Genomic DNA, 19,263 nt, shown 5'->3' on the forward strand with positions numbered 1-19,263 from the left:
TCTCACGTTCCGATACCGTTGTGGTACCTCCGGTTGTAAAAATCTTTGGGATATTTATTTACCCAATCAACATTAATACATAAATTTGTCCAAAATATGCAAATATTTAATTGTAAGGTTAATAGAAAAAACTTAAAAAATTTTAACATGGCCTCTTTCTTTTTAAAAAAATTTTGTGAAAAACATTTCATGATCCTTGAATTTACATTGTATTTTTATAATTTTATATTACTAATTAAGAATTAAAAAAAAAATTCAGTTTACTACTCTATAACTTGTAATTAATTTTTGTAGTTTTTTTATGAAACAAAATTTAACGAATTATTTATCGATTATTTTATGGCAATACAATTTACAATGTTTCACTAGCCAGAAGATAGCCCTTTTAGTCGTTAAAAAATTCATAAAATTAATTGCACTGAAAAAAGAAGGAGAGAAGTGCCGATCATCGGTAATTTTCATGAAAAACATTTTTACTCTTTCAACGACACTTTGGATTTTAGTAAAATAAGCAATAAAATTATAAAACAAAAAAAAAAAACTACCCAACGTGTACCCAATATTCAAACGCATACATGTACTCGTTACACGCGCACGGAAATACATTTGAAATAGAAATCAAGAGGGAGGACCCAAAAGTACCCCCATACCCCTCCCCTACGTGTTTCCCGGATTCCCCGTAGGCAAATGTAGCGATAACGTCATTGCCATATCGACATTTGTTACGAAACGACGCGACGTTTCGGTGTGTTCCGGCGTTAAATCTAATTAGACACGGGACTGGCGTGCGATTCGCGATCGACGCTTTGGGTGGGATACTCTTCAACCCCCGAGTATAGGCACGTATGTATTGTTTCTCGCCTAATTTCTGTGAAAGAAGCTTTTCCCCCAATCCACTCAAAAGGATTAGTTCATCAAAACTATACGAAGACAGCGTATTGGTATAAAGTCTTTGATGTCGCTAATCCGTTCGGACGCGGTCCTTTGAGCGCTTAAGGTGTACAGCATATCCGTAGATGTAGGGTTTTCCAGCGAGGAATTGGTTGTTGCATAATTTAACAAGGGGTTAATTGGAGACAATGATTGAGCAGCTTTTTATTGGAAACGACGGGGTGCGCGAAAATCAAGGGGAAGCGTTTCGTAAAATATTAACAATTTCGTTTGTATCTACTTGACACTCGTAGCGTGAATCAATGACGTTTGTTAATCGTGACTGAAATATATCGAACTTTTATCGTGACATTTATCGTGTCTCGTTTTTTAATTTAAAAAAAAGTGGGACATTTTTTATGATATCGCTCGTGCAGAATAAAAAGTGTGGTAATTTAATTTATTGTTTAATATTTTGGAATGTATTTTTAAAACAGATAAAAAATAGAGATGAAAATTCTAACTTAATAATAAAATTAAATAAAAATATTAAAAAATTATTTTTTTGAGTTTTCGATACTATTAAAATTATAAACCAGAAAAACAACTATGATCACTGGTGTCACTGATACCATCAACTTTTATAATGCTCCAAATAATAGTAATTATAAGAATAAACAATTGATCAAAAATTTCTTGGTTACATGGAGCATATAAAATTAACAACAAAGTTGACGTTTTATCAGTCTTTATGGACTTTACCAGAATAACAATGCTGGAAGTGCCCTTAAATCGCATTTCTTCACATCTATTTTAATTTTAATTTATTTTTAATAGACTAATTCTTGATAATTTATAAAAAACGTGAAAAGACTGCCAAAAAGTTGTTGTTTTTATTAATAAAATGTTCTACGTACATCCCAGGAACTTTTATCAATTAATTTATTATCATAAATATTCATATTTGAAGTACAACATTAAGTTGTTAAATTGAGATAACCTATCCATAGAAATAGCTGTCAGTAAAAATTTTTTTTAAACTAAGACGCGTCACATTGATTCAAATAAAATTCGTGAAAAATTAAATAGAATCTATGTTTTCAATTTTTCACTAGAAACATACCTTATTTAAAGAACATTTTCAGCAAAACATAGTTAAATAACCAATAGTTCATATCATCTAAATTAATGAGGGAAAAAAAATATAACCGATGGTATAGGAAAATAATAAATCGATAAATTTTAATGACAACTGCCCGAGTTAACGTGGATAACAAATCAACGTGAATTATACTGTACATAAAATACAAAATGTATGATTATCGATGAAACGTTCTATTTATTATCAGGTCTACCCACTAACTTGTTTACTTAAATTTTAGGGTTGAAAAAATTTATCAACACAAAGGAAATAGTTGTAAAAAAAAGTCCGTCGGAGTATTCAGTTCAGGGTTAACCAGAAAAGGTATAACACTAATAGTGCACTGTAAACCATCGCGAAAGAAACGAAACTAAACGGAACTAATCGAGATGAGGGGGGGGGGCATGAAACGAGGGTCGTTGTAAAAAAGTGAAGCAGAAAAAACGTTCCAAGATACAACTGCGAGATTCGGCGACTTGATAAAGCCCCTCCTATACATAATACCCACGAAGAGAGTATACGTACATACATCGGCGGAAATCGTGCAATTCCACGTGGAAGCAAAAGACGCTGGGTAACCCTTTTATTTCACTCTTGTTCCTTCCTTTTTTTTTTTTTTTCTTACTCTTTTCCTTTGCTGTTCCATAGGCCATAGGGAAAGACAGAGAAGCCCTCACGTAATTGGAACGAGAATTTGTTGCGTTATTTTAATTAAATTTAAGAGCACCGGCGAAAGCTCTACCCCTTCGAATGGGATTTTGCGCGTTCGTTCACTGCCTTCTCTCACCAAGGAAAAAAAAAGGGTGGGGTTATTGTCTTGGATATTTTCTGTATGCGCGCGATGCGTTTTAATCAAGCAACTTTTTGCGTTTCCGTGGATTTTTCCTCTTACCCCACTCGTGTGTATATACATACAACCTGACCCTCTGCCTCGCACACTTGTTTAGTGCGGGCTTGAGCAGTTTTATTTTTTTTTGCCCCTCCAAGGATTCGTTAGCATGTAGTTTTATGTTAATGACGGGATATTTTTCAAGGGGTTAGTACATACGCAGTGCTGTTAATAAGTTTTTAGGGGACGAAATGGTTATTATTTTTCAAGAATAGCTATTGCTTAAGATTTTTCACGTGTTATTGATAAGCGTATTTTTTTTTACCAATTTCACAACTATTTTGAATGGAAAAAATCCATGAGGTTTAGGTGAAATGTCTTTTTTTGATGTTAGGATTAGCTTATGCCATATCACGTGGTATTAAATTATAGGTTAGTTATTAAAAAAGATGATTCAAAGCGTAAGATTGTTGTGGAATCAGTATTGTAAGGTCCATTTAGATTAATTAAAAATGATGGTTTTCGCATAATTACACAGGCTTTAAAAATTGGAGTAAAAATCACCCTCAAAGCTAATAATCTCAAATGGAACACACGAAATTCGTACCCGATGCAAAACCTTGACGCTTAACCACGACTTTGATTTATTCAATTATCGTTTCAATATTCCTTTTAGAAAGACGACCGGAATAACTCTAGGCTTTTATGTACGTGTGTAACATCAGCGAAAGCGAAATTCAATATTAGGTATTTGTGCGATATTCGCTCTTTTTCTCATTAGAGTCGGGAGATTGAAAACCATAAGCCACTTCACTGTTCATTGGATTTGCAATTTGAGACCGAATCGGATGCAATGATACCTTATTCTTTATAAAATTGAAAAGATTTTATAGCAGATCAAGTTTGATGAGGTTCTTTTTCTTTTTTTTTTTTTTTTTCTTCTTGTGAAATTATCATGAGGCGAATAAGTTACTATCGCGAATTTTCTTTCTTTTTTTGGTACACGTATTCATAAAAAATAACTGCGGGTTTTATTATCATAATGCATTCTTCTTTTAAAGAGCCACTTTCTATTTGATTGCGAGTATGGAGTGAAGTCAGTGAAGTTGAAAAGAATCCTCTATTATAGTTCCGTTTCATAAAATACTCCAAATTTTATGCTATCCATACTATAATTTATATAATTTTTTGTTTGAAAAAATAATTAAAAAGACTGCTCTTTTTCTAAGATAAAATACCGCGTAGACTGTCAGATTAGTATATTTAAATCGATAAATTATGTCTCGTAACTGAACGAAAGTGGGTACAAAACATGAAATCTTATGAAAAAAAAATGTACAAATAAATATGTATAAATATGTACAATTTTACTTGTAGATAGATAACCTAATTCTATCTCATAAACACAGTGAACGAACAAGTATCAAAACATTTTTTTTTTAAGCATAATTCTGTAAAAAAAAGCTACCATGATAATTAATATTCAATAATTATTTCTTTCAGTCGAAATTATTAGTATCAAATTCAGCTGTAAAATTATTTTTATATTAATTTTGCAACGACTTTAAACACCGTTAAGTCTTTACCACTGCCAACAGATAAAGTTTACTTTTATTATCAGTGACTTTTATTTTCATTATAGATATGATTATACTCGTTTAAGTAATAAAAAACTCGTGATGAATTAAAGTAATGTATCTCTCGTAAAAATTCACTTTTATTATTACAAAATAACTTTTATTAAAAAGCACTCACTTGAGAGTTGGATCCGTCTTGAGTTTGTCGAGGACAGTGGTGTACGGCACACCAAGGACTCGATCAATTATGTGAATGATACCATTGACCGCCCCAATGTTCGCCGTGATGATTGTAGCGTTGACGCCACCACCTTCCACCGTGACTGTGTTGTTGCCCGAGGGGCCTTCCACTACGTTGAAATACAGCTTCGTCAAGGGCGCTGCTGTGCTCACCTGCGTTACACGTTGGGTAGAAAATAATAACAAAAAGAAATTAGGTATGAATTATTTACATTCTTTTTTTTTTTTTTTTTTTTTTAATTTTAAGTGGAAAGGGCTTTTGTTTTATAAATTAAAAAAAAAAAAAAAAAGTTGTATCTTTCGAAATTAAACGCAGCCTTTTCCACAAAAATTTTACTAAGACTAAGACGAACTGCTTTATAACCAAAAATAAAATTATGAAGTGTTTCGTAATGAAAAATAGTAGATTAGCTAAGTGAGTATAGAATAGACACAAACAATTTTGAAACTAATTTTTATGTAGCATTATATTCAAGACTTTTTTCTTTTGACGGCAAAGATAAACTTTCGTAAATATAATTTTAATTTAATTTTTCTCCAATTGAATTTATTGAAGTTTATCTTTGTTACTGTAAACATGCATCATTACAGTTATAAAAAATAAAGAAATTATTATTAAAGTCATACAAAAATAATAAAATTAATCAACTTTGATCAAGTGTTAAGTGATAATGAAAATTGATTCCAACGTTTTACACACTAGATGCAAGTCAAGACTATTACTTTTGATAGTTGAAATTGAAACCACAATAAAAACACAACTATAATTTGAGATATGATGCATCATTAAACTTAAAACTATTCATGCTTCACACATGTGACGAAAAAATTTACAAATAACTCGTGTGTAGTGTTAATGTGGATTTTACTCTCAAAATGTACAACACTCTGGTCTTGAATATCCATTAAATATCAGCAAGTATAGAAATATATATTTTTTAACAATAATTGCTCGTACACTGAAAATATATGTTTTCTTCATCAAAATAAAATACATCCGTGTCGAACAACATGCCTGGGGTTCTTTAAAAAAGCCCGCGAGGAAGCGAGCTGAAAAAAGCGCGTCGTTTTTAACTTGCAAATCCTCCCGGGAGGTGGATTGCAAATCGAGCGTCTTTCCGTTCTCGTAAGCTCCAACTCGAAAGCTAGTCAATCCACGTCGGCTTTGTCGCTAGCGATTCGTTCTCGTGAATTTCTCGCGATCCGTTGCATCGGAATGCATTCGTCGTGTCGTGTCGTGTGTGATCGATTTCCTTTTTTTTTTTTTTTTTTTTTTTTTCTCTTTTTTGTGACTTGTCCATAAAAGTTTTACTACCAGATATCCTTGATGGCTGACAAAGTAGAGTAATTCATACACTAAAATTGCAGTATTGCAGTATAGACTTACGATTTTTTAAGTAGATTTTTTAAGACTTTAAAAGAAAAATTTTGTCTTGAATTAAGTATATTTTTTTTTTAATGGAAAATTTTTTTATTTGTTTCTATTGTCAATACAATATGTAAAAAAAAGTTTTCTAGCAGATAAGTGCAATACATTTAAAATAGTTTATTTTATTGTTAATAAACCTAATTTTAAACTATTTTATCAACCTATTTGTAAACTGAAATTTTTGTTTTCTTGTTATTTTACCTCCAAATTAAAATGCGTTGTTTTTGTTGAAAAAAATAAAGCACGTAAAAATTTTTTGTTTTTATCGTAAATAATGCATTACATTTTTAGCAAAACAAATTATGGTAAAAAAAAAATTGATGTGGTATCCGTGCCCAAGTCCGAATGTATAGTTAAGACGTTACGTAGCGTACTACAATATTATTCACCATAATTCCCTGTGATTCCCTCCATTGATTAGTAATTTGACTGGTAAAATTTTTTTACTCGCGCAATACCCCAACATCACCATAATTTCATGGTAAAAACTGCTGTGGTTATTTTATCCATGTAATCATTATTTATAAATTGAAACTCATACAATTCTTTTTTTTACCATTCCACCCCAAAAAAAAAAAAGTTTTTAACTCCTCCCTAGTCGCAATAAAATTACTCGTCTCTTGTAAAAGTAAATTAATCAGATGTTAATTGCTTAATTCACCTAACGACCTCGTTTCACGAGTATAAGCGCCGGCTTCAATGTAAATGGCAAAAAAAATTCTTATTTACATTTAAAAAGAAAAGAAAGTAGAGGTTCGGCCACAGAAAAAAAAGAGGGAAACGAAGGAGAGGCGCAAATGTAGTGAAAACGATGAATTAGCATAACTACGAGTGTCTCAGTGAGCTGTCACTGCTGAGATGTTAATTCGTTGTCTCTCGCCGGGGTAACTTTATTCGAAATGTAATAACGTTGTTGCGTGTACTTAAAAAAGTTATGCAGCAAAACTTAATTAAAATTTTAGGAAAAAAAATAATATATCCATGAGTTGAATTTTCTAAGCGTTACGTATAATATTTTTTCTCAAAAATTATAAAATCGAAAGTTTTGAGATGCTCGATCGTTTAAAACTGCAAATTTTTAAGGGATGAAGTGCATTTTGTTCAAAGCTTTCCTTTTATTACTGCGGGAACCTAAATCCTATTTTACCTGATCAACTGATACGTAACTACTATCAATGCATGTCTTTTGAACTAAATCATGAAAATCTATGCCCGTTGCCATAGAACACTCACTAGGTGATGGTATTCATTTGATGAAAAATTCTCAACCAATAGCTAGTTTTTGCATAAAATGAATACGAGTTAAATTTACTAGTTTTTGATAAATTGACCATATCATTTTGTATGGTAATAATTGTTTCTTTAGTATTATTTAATTTTATCTAGCGGAAATTATTTTTTTATCATATATACACGTGCACATTACGAATAATGAAATATTTCATATTTTTAAATTGCTTAAAGTCACGTAACGTCATGGATCAAATGGTAGAATGATATTCTCTCGTAACGTGGCAATTTTCGTTCGAGACAAGAAACATCATAGTCAAGAGCGCTGACGTGTACTGATACCTCATTAATGACGCCGTAAAACTGTACCACATTCGTAGCATATCACGACAGTAAGATCGTCTCTCAGTTTTTTGTTAGACATAAAAAAAGTACTTTTTAGGGTTTTTAACTTCAGTTTTTTCACGCTATAAATTTAGTTATTGTTCAGACATAAGTGATGCTTAGTAGTTAAAAATATTTTATGTTGGAGTTATTAACCCCTGGTCTACGCTACTGATTAAGTATGAATAAAAAAATATATTAAGTACAAAAGCCATACTTTACGTTATTTTTTTAAATAGTCACGAATCGTGAATATACAGACGAACAAATGCAATTATGTTTGTTGAAACGACTCAAATGATAATTTATTGTCGATTTTAGAAAAATTTCTCCATTATGGGTCATTTCACTAAATAGTTAAACATTTCAATAAATTTCAACCTAACTAACCACACGACGAGCAAAAATCGTTGCAACTTTTTTCATGAAAAAAAAACGAGCACTCCCCTGGTCTCTTTATTAAATTTACAAGCCCACAAAAATTTTTCTTGTCGCGCAGTTGTTTTCAATTATAACTCGAAAATCCCTGTAAAAGTCCGTATCGAAGAACTGCGATTTTTTGACGGTCCGAGCTTCGACCCGCATCGATTTAACGGAGTCCGCGGTAATGATTATTCTTTTTCAAGCGCGAAAAGTTCAAGTGGATGTGCCCGTCCACCCGACGATTAAATTTTTTTAACGAGTCTGGCACAAGTGTCTCGACGATGGTGTTTTATTTTTTTATTTTTGTACCTGTATCGGTTGTTAAATTTACGATTATTTTCCTGAAAAATGGCAACATTTTTTTAGTTTGATTTAAAAGTAAAATACGTTTTATATCGTACAAAGCCTTAACAAATCAGTGATCAACGTAGATTCGCCTCTCCTCACGTACCAAAGTACTAGTGATGAAGCAAAATTTGCGAATCCAGCGATAACTAATCCGCAAACAACGCCATTGGCGAGCACAAATATTCATCAAGCCCATGTACCCAGAATCCGCTGACGCGTGATTCACAGGCTTCGTGTACTTTATTGATCACGTAAAAAAAAAAAAAAAAATAAAAAAAACTGAATTTACATCATGGTGTGAGGTTTGAAATATTTGTCGACTTTGTGGAATGAATTACTCAAGCGAGTGTATTTTTTGACGCAGCGATAAAAAAGTTTGTATTATTGTTCGCCAGTGTTTTGAGGTGCTCTCATATTTGAGACAAGTGCACTCACGTATCTGTCGATATGGAGTAACTGTAGTAATTTAAGCTCAAACGAGAATTGAAGTGCAGAAAAACAGTAAGATACGGAGAAGAAGAAAAAGATAAAAAAAAAACACCTGCTCTTATTGTAATTAGATCTGAGTTTCGTGTTACCACTACTACGGTAGTAATAGCAGTGGTGGAGTGGAGAAGGAAAGGGTACGTACACATCCTCGAGGGTGGAAAATTACAGGAAAAGAAAGCTCGAAAACCAGGACACGTATCGTTGAGAGCTCGAATTACTTCGGAAAAGAGGAAACGAGTAGTGCAGCAGTAGCTGCAGCAGAAGCAGTGGCTCATCATCGTCCCATCGACGTCGATAAGGGAAACGAGCTCTTTCGCTCTGCCATGTCCTTTCGATTATTTTCTTCCTTTTTTGTCGTGCAAAGGAATAATTCGTCATATAGGGACTATGATGTTATGACGAGGCTTTGATTATTTCGATTACTTTGATCTTTTGTTCTTTTTTTTTTTTTTACTTCATTTTGAATTTTATACAGCATACAATGATACATTAATAGTTTGAATAAGTTAAAAATGCACACTTTGTTTTTATTTCGGCTTACTACCGTTCACCTACGCAAATGTTGTGTTTAACTTGTGTAACACTAGTATTTTCAAACTACCGTAAAAAATTTATGTCATTTCAGTATGATAACAAATGGTTTCTATCATCTTTCTGTACTGTTTCTGTTAGACACGAGCACAATTTTTTAATGGATTTTTTTTTAAACTTGTAAGAAAAAAATTTTTTTCTCATGAAATAAATACTTATGTGAAATAAGTTGTAAATTTCATCAATATTACTTTGGAATTAAAACGTTTTTTAAAACTTTTTTTTTCCTTTTTTTTTTTTAATTGCAATACATCGTTTATGCTAAAAAAAAAAAATTTTTATGAAGCATTGTGTTATAAGTATCATTCAATAAAAATCAGTTGCCGTAACTAATTTTTTCATAAATGGAACAAAATTTTCGTTACTATTGTCACTTTGTGTTATGTTTAAATAAGTAAAATATTTTCATCCATTTTTTTGGTCAACCCAATTATTTAGTTTTTTTACGTGTTGTCTGGTCGAAAAATAATTTTGTACCCATTTATGAAATCAAATCAGTAAAAACAGTACGATTGAATTCTCTTTGAAAATTAACAGCTTGATTTTAATATTTTACTTTAAAAAACAAAAAAATCGGGTTTATTCTAACAAACGATTAAATTTGTGGGATCGAAAAATACAAAAAGTAGAAATTCGATCAAAAAGCGGGTAGAAAATTTTAATCAAGCGTAATGGTGATGGCTTTTTTGCGATTAAAGAAACTGTAAAAGAAGAAAAGGACGGAAGGGCAATTTTTCACCTCTCCCAACATCTCATTTAATCAGTCTAATAGTCAAGTTAAACCACTTTAAGTGGATCCGAAGTTTTACTCCGCGCGGTTCTTCGGTAATTAGACGATTCACCGTTCCACTTTGTCTCTCTTCCCTTCCCTTACCTCGTACCAACCCCCCTGGTGTTCCCTTAGATTTCTACAAGCATGGAACGATTTCACTCTATTTTTTTTCACCATCTCTTGGAACTTTTTTTTTTTTCATCGATCAAACACGCAGCGAGTAATTTTTTTTTTCAGTTTGCTTCCGCCAAATGCTCGGGCTTAAAAGCTTTTTCGCTTCCGTACGCGTGAGACTTTTTTTTGTACGTGTACACTTTTTTTTGTAGTGCGTTTTTTCTTTCACGTAGACATCGGTATATGCGCGAAATATCACTTCCGGGACCAAACAGGCGATTGAATACACGAAGATTTTAATTGACCGTTAGTTCGAGAATTTTTTCTTCTCCTAGAAAAATATAGCTGATTTTTGTTTTGTTTCGTTTTAAATTAACATAAAAATGCAGGCATGCTACACTAGGTATGTTTTCTGTTTTCTGAGAATGAGTTCAAAATAATAAGTGATAGTGAAAAAAAAAATGCAAATACTAAATACGCTAAATACACTAATATATTAATAGTAATGAATGAATTTTAATTACCGAATAATACGTCTTACCAGCCCAAAAAGGCTTAAAAAAAGTAAAAATAAAGATTATTACTTTCGGATACGTGCTCTTGCTGTAATTATGTTATTGGTATTGCTATAATTAATCTTACGTATTTATTATGAAATTGAAAGTTTGACAAAATTGGTAGAATATTCCGAAGTATTGCAAAATATTTTCCTCATCATTTTGGTTACAAGATTTTACTATTGAATAAACATTACGGCAATAATATAAAAATTTCTGAGAAATATAGGGTACAGAACGTGTAACTTACTAGTTACAAAGTAAAAATAACTTCACTACACATAATGTAATTGATAGTACGTTTGATAAAATTGAAAATGGTGTTTACCACGTGATTCCATTCACTGTTTGTAAAACCAATTTTCTAAAGATAATATTGAGACTTTTCATCGTCTTGGTGGAAAATAAAATTTCATCAAATGAAAATTTGTGTCAAACGATGCAACAAATGCTTGGTATGATATAAACATTTATTTGTCGATGATTTTCTTATTTTTTTACTTTGAACTACTTTACCGATGTGATTAAACAATATTTAACAAATTAATTATACAGCATTTTCATAATAAACTGTAGTTAACAATGAACTTTGATATGAAAAAAAATGCTTCCAATTAAAGCCAATAAACCCTCAGCCGGTAATGCAGCTTATACCTGCCTTACTCGACCGATAAAACAGCACATCGATAAAGCCACCACCTTACAAAAATAAAAAAAAAATAAAAGGACTTAAAAAACAAATACCCTAGTCAACCAACCTGTTTAATCGTTTTCTTCTCAATAACGTTGAGTGGCAGGTACTCGCGTACATAATGCAAGTTAAGCAGTTCCTTGAGTCGTTCCTTGTCCTGGAGAATCTGCTTTACCCCGGGCTCCTCCCAGGCAGCGTTGCGTGGCGCGAACAACGTCACGTTCATGTGACGCGACACTGACCTCATGAAATCGTCGCCCTGGTCGCGTATCACCTCGTAAAACTTGAACAGCGGGCCATCCTCTTTGTCCTAGTGTTTGGGAGATTGCAAAAAAAAATAAAATAAAAAAGTTTTAGTAAATTCCTTCGTATTGTGTACTGGTAACGCACATAGTACAAGAAAAAGGCTGACGCACAAGCCCGCGACGCGTTTTCAAGCTCTGAGTGCCGAATGAATGTACAGAAAATTTTTTTTGAAACCCAAGAGTTCAAGCATTGACGCCCAAATAAGTAACAATTTTTTTTTCGTACCATTAACTGCTGAACATTGCAGCCAGCATAATAACATCAAAAATTTGGATAGTGAGATATGCATTTGATTGCATTAATGTTTGAGCTCTCGTGTTCCCACAATGGTTTCTATATATGCGATTGTAAATGCTACTGATTGAATAAGTTCGGTAAAGACGTTAACTTGTTCGAGTAGTCGAAAATTGATCGTGTATGAAAGCACGTCACGAAATTAATTATTAGTACTATAAAGTTTTATTGTCTCAGAGTGAATCTTTTTTTTTTTTTTTTTTTAAACAAAAATAGCTGTTAAGATTTACTTTGAGAATATATAAAAATAAAGTCATCATAATGAAAAAAATAGAAAATTTGAGAAGAAAACTTTGTAAAGAAAGATAATGAAATAAATCTAGGTATTGGAAAGAATAACAAGAATTAAAGGTAGATGCGCTTTGAAAACTGTAGATATATATATATACATATATATTGACAACGTTATACGCGAAATATTGATAATAATGGGCAAGCAATCAGCAAATCATTATCTGAGCTTTAAAACATTGATTAGTAACAAGTATAATAGACGATCACAACGTGAATTTGGAAAAAATGTATACAAAAATATTTTTAAAATTAAAACACTCAAAACACACATAAATGTCGAAAAAATTAGTCTATAATATATGTACAGTATGCGATTAATTTGTAAGATACTTTGTAAAAATTTACATGCCAATAGACGTTTCATTTTCTTCTCTTGAACTTTCTGCGCGTGAAAACGATTACGTTGAAACAAATTGGAAAATAAATAGCAATAGCAGGCAAAATATAGAGAAACCCTATTTTTTGAAAATTCAAACAAATAAACGAGATACAACTAAAATAACCAAAAACATAAACTAAAGAAAAAAGTTCATAGCACTACAATAAGTAAATATCTTGGTACCATTGAAAAAACTTTATATTTAATCACTACTGATTTTCTAATAAACTACAGACGTTGACATGTGTGATTAATATTAAGGCACTATTTAGAGTATAAATATTTCAATCGCTGACTCAAAGACAATTCATTTTTTTAACCTACTGTAATGTCACATAAATATAATCATTGTGCTAAAAAGGTGGAAATACATGTGCAAAACAGGACGATCTAAATCCTTTGTATTCGTTCAACACTTCACTATCAATTATTTCATGAAAAAACAAAAACAAAAAAAAAAGCTATAAAAATACTTTGAATCACAGAAGCTAAAGGGAAACGAAAGCTCTAATGATCATAAAATTCAAAAGCAATTAATAGCAGTGTAGTCGTAATTACACCAGAGTCTCGATGCACCGGCAATAAGGAAGAGCATAATAGTATTCGGTCTGATATTGGCAGGTACGTCGAACTACTAAATACAATTCTCTCTCCCGCGTACCAGCCCCTGAATTATTAATCCCGATAATACCGTCGATTATATATTATATGTGTATCCGTTTTCGCCGTCAGAATATTTAATGACGCGGATGGATGTACATGAGCGTTTCTCGTAATGCACACACGCGCGCGTGTATAGCTTACACGGTAATGGTATTCGCGTCGGGCTGGTTGTTATTTTGCATGAAAACAGCCCATGCGCGGATCGATCATACACGTGTACGATTGCCCGATAATATTATGCGCGCGTTGGAGCGTGGAATAGCGATGAATCCATTATTTATGTGATACGGTTTTAGACACAATGATTTTAGAAATTATCGTGACCCTTGTGCTTCTGATGAAATTTTACAAACATGTTCTTCCTTTTTTCGTAATTTAATGGAAAAACTTATGTTCTCTCTCTCTCTCTCTCTCTTTCTTTCTTTTTTGTATTTTAAATTTTGAAATCTAATTTAATTCTAATGAATGTATTTCTGTTGTGAAACTAGTTTCTAATACATATATATTACGTGTGACAAAAGTCTGTAGTTGGTCGTGTTAAATGAATTTTAATACTATGAGTGAGTGTTTATTTATTTATTTTTGCTTCTTTTTTTTTATTTAGTACTTACGATGCCCTATATGACATGCAGAATCCAATAGAGACATGCAAAGCACCACAAAATAACATTATTGAGTCAATGAGAGTATATCAACACATTTATATGCAATTTATTATGTAAATAGAAATTAGCGGGAATTTTTGACAGTACAAAAGTTTTACATTTAACATCCTGTCATCGAATTTCAAAACAATTAATAGTATGCTTAGGCTCAGATTGTACGGTACTATTTTTATGCGTAACTGTTAATCAATCTAATATTGCATTTGTCGAAATTCAGAAAATAAACAACAATAAAGAAATAAATGTATAAATAATCAGCAAAAACAATTATCACGTTAAAGAAAAGCGATAAACTATTAAATAATCATCAAATTAATTAATTTTTTCTCACAGGTATACAAATTATCCTATTATGAATAATTGTTTAAATTCAATATCCTTACGTGTCTAAAAAACAAAGTAATATCAAGAAAGAAAACAAAATTGAACAAAAGGTATAAATTAAGTGAAAAAACAAATACATGAAATACTATCTAAATTATGACGGTAAACTCGTGATTGAAAAATGATTTTACGATTGATAAAAGTCAGAAAGCAGAGTATCTAAAGTGAACATCTAATATCGTATGATCAATGGAAAATAAAATATTTTCTGTTATCTTATTTTTCTTTGAATTAAATATTTTATTGATGGTAAAATATTAGAAAATTAATTTAATATAAATATTTAAGCGAAAACAAAAGAAAAGCAATCGCCATGACCTTTCTATCCAACGAATCGCATTTATGCACGTGTTGATTGATAACGAGCGTGACAGGTGATGGTGCATAAGGAAGAATGAATTTGGCGAACGAAGCTCAATGATCGGACGCGTAACGATGACTCGGTTGATTTGTGTGCTCGAACGCGCGGATCGGACTAATCTATAGGGCATCCACTACGTGTGTAATGCGACATTTGAAATTCGCGTCATTGTTGGTATTGTCATATTAGGCAGTGGTTTCGTGGTATCATGCAGATTTGTGGTATGGTTTTTTTTTTTTTTCCCTTGATTTTTTGTGAATTTTTGGGTAAAATTGTGCACTAGTACTTTTTGTTAAGCTCATGAATTTAAGGTGAATTTCAAAAGTAAAATTTTTTACTCGATGAGACTGAAGTTTTGTTAGAAAATTATTATATTTCAACAATACTACTGTAAAATTGCTAAGGATAACAGTAGTAATTATTCCATATCGTTGAGTTCAATCATGAACGTAAATTACATACGTTTCGGTTGTTAACAAATTTCATACCAATTATCTCTTGTAATGTAATAATTGTTATTAAATTTACATGTCAAAAGCAGCTACTTATGGTTGGTTAAATATAGAATTTTGGAACAAAAAAAATGTATAATTTTTGAAAACTCAAAAAGAAATTAAAAAAATCAAGTAATAATGAATTTTTTTTTTTTTTTAAGAAATATTTTAAATTCTTCGTAAACCTTTTTTATCTCACTGTTGGTGATATCGGTTTATGCGTTGTCTTGTGTTATCATAAAAACGTGTTTTACATGCACACATGCCACGTTATTGTAACAAATAGTCATCTAATAGAGAAACTCTCAATGTTTAATTCATCCAAAAAAGTTAAAAATTCATGCTTTTTCGTTAATACATTCTCCTTACACGTAAAAAATTCTTTTATCGAACCATCCCTGCTAAAATTATTGTTATTACATAAATGTATGTTGCTTTGCAAAATCGCTCTCATAATTCATGCAAATTTTCACGTAAATTTACGTATCCGCCAAACTTCACTTTTCGAACGATTCACTTTTTTAAATAGATATTTTTTCAACTCGTCAAGCACTCGCATCTAAATTATCGTCGTATCCGTTACGCAAGGACTAGGACCAGAGGGCATTAATTTTAATGATAAAATACGCTGGGGTGGAGCCGCAGAGGAGATTAATCAAACACTCGAGAAAATTTATCGCAAGATATTTATATTCAATACATTTGGAGGCATCGCGTATGTTTGCGCGATACGGTCTACAATCGTAAATTAATACGCAAATAAATGCGTCGATGTTGATTCGACGCGTTATCGTGGACGAAATGTATTTATTTACTTGTGCGGGATGGCTCGCGATGATTTACCATTCCGAAATCGCGAAATCACTTGACCCACAAAAACAATATTGATCCCTTACGTGCTCACGGAGTCAAAGTGCGAATTTCGCGGTCGTTGGATCTTCGATTCGCGGTAAATCATGGGCTCGCTCGCTTTTCTCTATATCGCGGTACGAAATCACATTGATTTTGCGGGGCGCAATTAGCGGGCAGATTTCCAATTTCATATCGGCGATGGTGCAAAAAGTAAAGGGACCCTCTACGCGCGCTTTTTCGGCTTCTGCGATCGACAAATTTTAGGAGACAGATTTACGACTCTTTCGGGGAATAGTTTTTGCACATCCGGTAAGTGAAATTCATTTGCTCGCAGAGTGAGAGTCCGGGTTGTTTTTGCTCGTTTATCATAAAACAAATACCTCCTCATAAATATACGGTTTTATTGGTACATTAAAATAGTTTAAAACAAGTTTTTATCGTAACGTTATTTAAAATAATAAAATAAAAAAAGTTTGGTGACTCCTGCTTTAGTGAATTATGGATAAGATGAATTTTTATAATTTACTTTTTAGTTTATTATTAAAAAATCATGTTTTCATGCATTTTTTATCATGACTTTAATTTTTCACTTTAAAATTACAATTTCAACCCGTAGTTCAACAGAACGTTAAAAATGTTTACATAAAATTTCATAAAAGTGCACTGGAAACAACTTTCATAATAGTACATTAAATTTTTTTATGCTTATTGCCTAAAATACCATGTCTTACATTAATTTTCATACAGATAAATATCACACTATTCATATAACATTTTATAAAATTTTACATGAAATTTAATTCAATTTCCATTAAATTCGTGAAAAATTGAGCAAATTGTTTATATATAATTTAATGCTAAAAAAATATTTAATTTAAGGCATAGTTTCATTTACAGTGTAAGTACTTAACGTGTACATATTACACAATATTTTTACCTTCTGCGATAAAAATTCAGTTGAAAAAAGCATAAACAGTGAAACGTTAAAATTAAATATCCCCGTAAATGAGTTTTCTAGCAAACGCGGAGTGGCTTTCTGAAAGGTCCGTATTAAAAAAAAAAAAAAAAAAAAGTACCTGTTTACCAAGCATCGTTTGACAAAAACATAATCACCTTCAATTGCTAGTTAATGAAAAAGCCGAAGTAAAAGAAGTATAAAGCACAAACGAGCGAATATAAAAGAGTCTGGGTGGCGTATCAGTCCCGCGCAAAACGAGGAAAACCCGGGCAGTCACGTAGCCAGCTCGCGCTTGATTAAATTTTGCTTCCACGCCAAATCGCACTTAATTTCGGTCGATGCCGTGAATTGCGAACGAAAAATTCACTGCGTTGCCTTTTTTCATATGTTTATTCGGACGAGCACCGGTTTACTGGCTCTTTCTCCGCGGACTTGGTAAAAGCAAAAAAATTCTGGTCCGCGATTGCAATAAATTTCGAGGCTCAAGTGGTCCCGGGCACCCTGCAAATGATCAATACGCTGAGGTACATATTTTTTTAATAATACTTTGGAGTGGAGCTACTGACCTCTAGGAAATTACAAAATCCTGGAAAAGCCATTAAAAGATGGATTTTTCCGTAGAAGCGAAATAATTAATTGCATTGCAACGCAAAATTGAAAGAACTCCTATAACGATAAAAAATAACATTTGCTTTTTGTTACATTTTGTAGAGAAAAATTGTGTATGAACTCGACAAAGCTTCGATTTTAAAAAACATGTTTTCTTTATTAATTGAATAACATGTAGCTGAAACGTAGGATTTAAGTACAACTGCTCATAAAAGGTAGCATCTCCTATAATTATTTATTTAAAACGCTGGTGTAGTAAACGAAGCGACAAAAACAGAATCCACTCGAGCTCACAACTCTTTTTTTTTTTTTTTTTTTTTTTTTTTACCAGAGCTCTTATGCTTATACTGCATCTCTTTTATTCAACGTTTGATCACCCGGAGGATATTATGTGAACACAATTTTATTTCCGACTCGCTTTTGCGAAATTAGTTTTTACAGCCCTCGAGGTCTTTAGTCGTGTATGCGTAAACGGAGATGATCACAATTTTTCCGGGAAATCATACGCAAGATTGTTTTTCTCCTCAATTTTTTTTTTTAATATGTCATACGAGAGTTTGTATCAAATGTTATACACTTTGTTTCAATGTGATGGTGCTTTGCTGCTTACGAGTTTGTTGAATAAAAATTAGGCTTTGCCAATTGTATAACTTGAACTGAATAATTTCCCAGCAGGGTTTGGAATTGAAATCGTGAATAGTCTATTCTCCATTGTGTGGTCGTGTTATTGATCGTTCATTACATTAAAAATTTCTTTTTAAATTATTTTAATCAGTCGTTATCGGTGTTTTCGTGGAATAAAGATCACGTGTCTTTGGTAAAAATAATTTGATTACTCATTACTTCAGTGATTATGAGTTTTGTAAGAAGATTTTTAATCACACACTATACTAGTTATAAGTGGTTTAAAAGTTTTTCAATTGAAAAAATAAATATAAACTATCTAAATTTTTTATTGGATTAACTCATTGGATTTATTTAAAATATTTTATCGCATATTGGAAATTTTTTCGCTTATTTTTGTGAGTGTATGTTTTTTTTTTTTTTTTTTTTATTCATTCTTAAAAGTTACAGCATGAAAATTGATAATAAAATTTACTCTTGCAGTTCTTATTTAGATAATTGCCTCTTTTAATTAATTTTTTTTTAGTCTTAAACAGTTCATTAAAATATCAATTTTTTTTTAAGACAAATTATAGAAGCATATATTTTTTGGCCATTGAAAATGAAAGTTCTGATGAATAATGGGTCGTTAATAAATTTCAAGTTAACTTGTTCTTTAGCAACTCGGTATTTAAGTACTGAAAAATTTGAATAAA

At 31.7% G+C, this 19,263-nt stretch overlaps 1 protein-coding gene across 2 annotated transcripts in view; it reads right to left on the bottom strand.

The window, feature by feature from the left end:
* The window catches only part of Fas1 (fasciclin 1 Fas1 domain-containing), a 328,849-nt gene that overhangs the window by 5,136 nt on the left and 304,450 nt on the right, over positions 1-19,263 (bottom strand). For both annotated transcript variants that reach the window (XM_089595538.1, XM_089595537.1), the window contains exons 8-9: positions 11,753-11,995; positions 4,596-4,810 (exon numbers count right to left, since the gene is read on the bottom strand). In XM_089595538.1, coding sequence (XP_089451664.1) covers positions 4,596-4,810; positions 11,753-11,995 — 458 coding nt within the window. The remainder of the gene's footprint in view (positions 1-4,595; positions 4,811-11,752; positions 11,996-19,263) is intronic.

This window comes from Copidosoma floridanum, unplaced genomic scaffold (assembly GCF_036245765.1).
Source record: "Copidosoma floridanum isolate Cflo_tuat_1 unplaced genomic scaffold, Cflo_Japanese_pri ptg000025l, whole genome shotgun sequence".
NCBI classification, from domain to species: Eukaryota; Metazoa; Arthropoda; class Insecta; order Hymenoptera; family Encyrtidae; genus Copidosoma; species Copidosoma floridanum.